A 6538-nucleotide genomic window follows, 5' to 3' on the forward strand; every position below is an offset into this window, starting at 1 on the left:
AAAAAGCTTAAAAGAGCTTCGTTAGGGCCCTCTGTTGTTAGGTCAAATGCAATGCTCTTGATATTAATTGGATCATAAATCAGAAAGGACCTGGACACTTCTCACAAAACAAGATGTCCCCGCATTTAATATGAACAGTTCATTTCCAATCGGATAGAGTGGGTCAGGACTACATAGAGAAGATACCATCACTAATCAAATCTCCCTGTTCCCTCAATAACTCAGACCTCGCTTTTAGTTTTTGGTGGGTTTTATGTCACATCACACCAAATGGCACCAAATTATGCCTAAATTATTGATCCTATCTTTTAAGTTTCTGCTTTGTGCACACCCAATTCAGCTTTCCCTTTAGTATATTCACAAAGCCTCCCTTGATCCACAACTCATCATATGTCCTAGATCCAAAAGCCAGTCAAGCCCTACTGATGCCCACACCCATCATTGGCCATCAATTGCAGCTGCAAGGGCAAATCCGTAATTTGCCCGCCCCAGGACCACGAGAGGTCCTGCCGCCTGCAGGTGCCGGTGCCGGAGCCGCTGAGCTAACCACCTGCTGGCTTTTGTCTCATCGCCTCTAACTTGGCAAGTAAGCAAGTCATCAGCCACCAAACAGGTCAGCTAGGCGAGGCGGTTAGGCCAGCGTCTTGTGTGCCCAAGAAGGCAACAACTCGAGAGAACTCAGACAGACCTCGCCCTCCTCCTCCTCCTCCTCCGGCGAATCCCGCGCTGGTTCCGGGATGTCGACGGAACTCCTGACGAAATTCCTCACGTGAGTGCCCCTTCCACCCCTGTCCCAGGCCTTTCTTGCCTGAAATTCGGTGGAATTTCTCGATGCCGAGCGGTGCTTCCGGTTGTGTTTGGTCCCTGTTCCTGGAAGAAGAAGAAGGCTGTGCCGAGCTCATCTGCTTGTTGTGTGGTTGCAGGTTGCTGTTCGGATACGCGATGCCGGCGCTGGAGTGCTTCAAGGCGATCGAGCAGCGGCCCGGCCGAGCTGACCAGCTCCGGTTCTGGTGCGAGTACTGGTAATGATTCAGAAGCCTGTATCTCTGGGTAATTGGTCCGTTTAAGCTTCTGCGATTTGCTTAATTGGATTGGAGGTTGGGAGTAATTCGAATTCGAACTCGTACTAATAGAGAGAATCGGATCTGGCAGCTAACCTAGAAAAGGGGATTGATTTCTATCTAGTAGTAGGTACAGGTAAAGAGTTGTTTCGCTTGGTGTGGGATTCAATAGCAAATTCTTTTTTTTCTGAAAAAGGACTATGTAGCAATTTCATTTCATATATGGGAATGGGATACAGAACCGCAAGATCTTACTTTTAGTTGCTGACTGAAATCTTTGGGTGGTTGACTTAATATGATTAACTGAAAGTCTGATATACTATGATGTGTACTGCTTGGAGACCTTCGTCTTGCTAAGTTTGACCAGTTTCATCAACCTTGCAGGATTATCCTAGTGCTCCTGGTCATGTTCGACGAAATTGCGGGCGTTCTGATTTCCAAGTAATTACCAAAATATCAATCATAACTTCATTCAGAAAAGTGGTTGTGGTCTGACAACTCCCTCCATTCCCATCGCAGGGTTCCAATGTACTACGAGGTCAGGCTTGCGTTCCTCGTGTACCTGTGGTACCCGAAGACAAGGGTATGCACTAGAAGACTAGAAGTGCATAACACTGAATGCAGTGCAGCAACAGAAAGCTGTGGCTGTGCATCTCTAATCTTTTGATATACTGTATGCCTGAACACTGAACAGAAAGTCATTCTCTTCTGAACCAGGGAACGGACATCGTGTACGAGACCTTCCTCCAGCCCCTGGTGATGCAGTACCAGCCCAGCATCGAGGCGAGGCTGCAGTACCTGCGCGCCAATGCCGGTGACATCCTTGTCTTCTACCTCAAGAACTTCACCGAGAGGGGCTACGACCTCTTCCTCCGGGTAATGGACTACGTCCGGTCGCAGGCGTCCAGAGGATCAAGAACAAGGGTAAGCTGACTCGACCAGTTTGGTTATCCTCCTCTTCAGAGGTTATGGCATTCAGATCAGATGTTAAGATGTGCGATTGTTCCTGGTGGTGGTGCAGAGTTTCTTCTCGTTCAGAGGGGACCGGGCTGAGAGGCCGAGCTTCACCGACGACTACGCAATTGGTGGTGAGCGGAGGGACGGCGGGAGGCACCGGCGACCGCGCAGTGGCTACTAGCAGACCAAAAATTAGCAAGGGGATGCGTAGGGTGTGCACAGAAACTGGAACGATTACTGGCATAGGCTTAGGTAGGAACAAGCAAATCATTGTGAAGCAGATTGATTTGAAACACAGGTAGATTATTGACAAAACTTGTAGGTTTGACCACAAACATAGATCGCTTCTTGTAAATATTGGGTTTAGGTTGTCAGCAACAATATCTTCGCATGCTTCTTGCAGTGGTGGCATTCCAATAGGATTTACTGACATAAATCCAAATAATAGTTGCACGACACAACTGTATCTCAGCACAACACAACTATTATTTGTAGTATAGTTGTGTTGTGCTGAGATATGGAAAGTCTGTTCATTCCAATAGGATTTACTGACATAAATCCAAATAATAGTTGCACGAAAAGTTGTAAATAAACAAGTATTCTAACATATAAATCTAAACAACCTTCCAAATTTGAGCTATGAGTACTGACAGTGTATCCAAGATGTTCGTCGAAAAAAAACAGTGTATCCAAGATAAAAGGGGAAGGAAAATTCTGGCAGAGGATGGTTCAGGAGAATCATGGATGGAGCTTATAAAACATCATGATGACAACTAACTAGCTAACTAGTACTAACTTCGCCATTCATCATCGCATGACCACTATCTACAAACTTGATCCTCCTAGTTTTTAAGATTCAATTGTCACCTCAAGAAAAGAGGCCAACTGACGGGTCCAGGTACCCCGGATTCCTAGCGGGTCCACTTCTCGCTGACCAGCCAAACGCCGTGCCTAGACGAGCGCCCTTCCCCGTAGACAGCAGCTCCGTCCGAGCGGCCCAGGCCCATTATCCCAACAGACAAGTGGGTCGAGGCAAGCCTGGCCCATAACCCAGACCTAGAAGGTGATTGTAGACCGAGTCCGTATCATGGCTCCGATTAAAGATTCCGACCGGGCTCCACCTTACACGTGGTGGCGTCCCCGGCCAGCAAAGCCGGTCGGGGAGCTAAATCCTACGCACCAGCGGACCCCTAGGGCAGGTGCGGAGGATAAGGATGAGCTCCGGAGTCAACTTGTCGTACAGGGCCAACCACTCCCGTCACAAGGGTGCAGTCCCCTCTATTGTCACAGTAGGGGGCACTATTCCACCTATCCGTACTCGCGAAGGGACGGGGCGCAACGTTATCATGACACGACGGACATGCCTCCATCACGATGGAGTGAAAGGGCGTGTCGCTAGGGATGGGGCGTGACTGCCGTACCATACCTATCGGCATGCGCTTGCCCCCCCGACCGACGAAGCATGACACACAAGGACGAGATGAGACAGCCAGTCCACGACGCAGAATTTGGATGATGGTCGATGGAGGACTCCAACTGACAGAGTTGGCAGACCTGACTGATAGAGCTGGTGACTCCGACCGGCAAGACTAGGAACTCTTTCTCCACCAACCTTTTTCTACCCATAGTTCTCCTATAAAGCCGACCCCCCTTGGGCTGTAAAAGGGAGGGTCAGCTGCCTAAGCAAAAGAGGCAGATAAGGAACCATAGACACTCAAATCTCGTAACTTCCGCTCGAAAGTTTGTAACTACGCAACTCTCACAAGCACCTAAGCTCAAGCAATATATCCGACTGACCCCCGACTGGACGTAGGGCTCGATTGCCTAAACCAGTATAAATTTTGAGTCATTATGTACTAGGCCACATCCAATCACGACGTGCGATACACACTTCGAGTAGGTTTAGCTGCCGGCCATTTTTGGAACCGACACAAACACACTAATTGGTTGCGCCTATTTTAGCGAACTGTACTTGCTGGTCATGATGAGGCAAAGGTACAACAGAACATCCCCACCAGGAAGAACAAAACATTTTAAGAGAGGATCTAATGCCAGTCGCGGTACAAAATTTCATAGCAGAGTTATCAAGACTGAAAATTAGGTAACCTTTGAGTTTCATGGGGATGAAACTCCTCTCTCATCTCATGAAACTTTCTTCTTCTCTGTTCTCGCTATGTCAGCAAAATTGATGATGCGATATAGAATTTAATGATATAAAATTCTCCATAAAATTCTCATTGGAACTAGCCAAACTGATTACAGTGGGACTTGCTGGTTCAGAAAATTCAGTTTACGAACCAAGAAGACAGTACCATATGGTCTGCACGGATGCACGGAAACCTTCACCACCTTTGATGGAACGAGCATTTGGCATGCTCATGCGGAAGGAAACAGAAATTCTTCACGTGGCTACTTGTTCAGACTTCAATTCAGAGCAAGATTTTGACAGCTGACCACCAGATATTGTCCATGCAACCTAGGGTGCGCATTGTGCCATTAGCTAGGTACACGAAACGGCGGGCGAATGGTCCACCTATGCCTACATTTTCGTCCGCCGCAGCCCCCACGCCGGCACCAGTGGATCGCTGACATGTTACGGCCTCAAGCGGCCGCTGCTGCCGTCGCAGAACGTAAGGGCGTCTATTCTTTATTCTTCGGGTACGACCAGCCGCTCTATATCACACATATTCAATGAAGATAATAATATTATAGATTAAAATAAAATATTATAAAATAAGATAAAAATATTTTGAAATATGGTTATATCCATTCTTTTATTTTATTTTAGAACATTTTATTTTGTTTTAAAATATTTTATCTGCAGTGGATATTTTATTTTATTTTGAAATATTATTATCTCCAACACCATGATACGGTAGTTAATTGCACTATGAATAGATGTCCCGACGTAGCATGCTGTGATGGTGTCCGCCGCCGCCGCTGCCTCGCACTGAAGTAGACTGGTACGCGTCCGGCCGCTTGCTCGTCGTCACCACCGTTCCCGTAATCCCGTGTCGAGCGCGAAGCCGCCGGCGCCACCAGAAAGTTACGTCGCCGCAGGAGCGCAGCCGCCGCGCAGCTCGCTGCTGGAGGACGATGATCCGCGCCTCCGCGGGCTTAGGAAGGTTGTTTCAGTTATAAACTTATACTACGTCCGACTCAAGTCTCGATCTGTTACGGCGTGGGTGCGACGTGGGCCTCGACTCGACGAACAAAAGAAAATCCTTCTCGTTCGCTCTCGATCTCCAGCTGCTTTGATCAAGTCCGCCGCTGCCATCTCCACCTACCTCTGGCCGCCCAATGGAAGAGTTACATGAATGAATGAAGCTACTGCCCAGAAGCTACGCTACAGTCTGGATCGAGAACGGAATACATCACACCCATTTAGCATATACTAAATCCGTAAACAACCTCAGAATATAATCTGGTCGTGCTCGTGGCGGCCTCCTGCTTCTAGTTCTAGAGTTGAAATTTTCTAATACGAACTGCTGCATAAACAAACGACATGTGTAACTACAAAAAAAAAGTGCAGGAATTGAAGGATAGATCTCCGGAAAACAAGAGCTAACTTAACTGTACCTTGTGATGACTGATGAATCATAACAATCAACCACTACCTAGATAGCTAGCCAACTAGCATCAGCTTTTGCCTATTTACACACTTGCATCGCTGCCATTAGTTTCTACGTAGGATCTAATGCCAACTAGAGGAAGAGAGTAGTCAAAAGCTAACTACTGGCGGCGGAACCTATTCTGGCCGATTGGTAAGGTTCGGTGATCACGATTCACGAGGGGATCGCGCAGCAGAAGATGCCCGCGACGAAGCCGAAGAAGGGCTGCACGTACTTCTTGACGAGCCCGTGCATGGCGCTGCCCCGGCGCGTCCCGAGTGGCCCCGGCGACCGCTGCCGCCGCCGGTTCTGCTGCGGCCTGAGGGCCGCCGCCTCCCGCGCGTACAGCCGCGACGCCGCCCGCACGAGCGGGTCGCTGATGACGGCGCGGCGCTCGGGCTGGCCGCCACCGTCCGGGAACGGCGCCTCGGCGGCGCCGATCACGTCCTCGAAGCTCACGTAGCGCGGCGGCGACGACGCGAGGAGAGGCGTGCCGCCGGCCCGCTCGCCGCCGCTCCTGAGCCGCCGCGGCTTGGCGCACGGGGCGGCGGCGGCGGCGCCGAGGGGGAGGACGTCGCCGTAGGAGCGCCGCCGCTGTGGCGGGGGCGGCGCCCTGGCCGGCGGGCCGGCGAGGGCGCGCAGCTCCCCGCTGGAGGAGGAGCCGTCGTCGTCGTTGTCGCCGCCGTATCTCTTCAGGCCCAGGATCGGCTGCGAGTAGGCCGCCATGGCTCCCATCTGTGCGGAGGCGGGAGGCGGCTCGGTGGTCGGTCTGACGGCCGGTTAGCGGGGGTTTGTTAGTTTGTTATTAGGGTAGATGGAGTCTCGATTTGCTGGTTTGTTATAGGGTGGCGAGTCGTCGACGGGAAGGTCGTTTAGCTTGTGATTAGGACTGACGACGAGTCTGCGCGT

At 50.3% G+C, this 6538-nt stretch overlaps 1 protein-coding gene across 1 annotated transcript; it reads left to right on the plus strand.

The window, feature by feature from the left end:
• The first annotated feature begins 569 nt into the window (after positions 1-569).
• LOC112900047 (putative HVA22-like protein g) lies at positions 570-2454 on the plus strand. The gene is made up of 6 exons (XM_025968761.1): positions 570-769; positions 924-1022; positions 1446-1502; positions 1581-1644; positions 1779-1985; positions 2083-2454. The coding sequence occupies exons 1-6, from the start codon at positions 738-740 to the stop codon at positions 2197-2199; spliced, it is 576 nt and encodes a 191-aa protein (XP_025824546.1). The 5' UTR covers positions 570-737; the 3' UTR covers positions 2200-2454.
• The last annotated feature ends 4084 nt before the right edge of the window (positions 2455-6538 follow it).

The sequence above is a fragment of the Panicum hallii genome, chromosome 7 (genome assembly GCF_002211085.1).
Source record: "Panicum hallii strain FIL2 chromosome 7, PHallii_v3.1, whole genome shotgun sequence".
Taxonomy (NCBI): domain Eukaryota; kingdom Viridiplantae; phylum Streptophyta; class Magnoliopsida; order Poales; family Poaceae; genus Panicum; species Panicum hallii.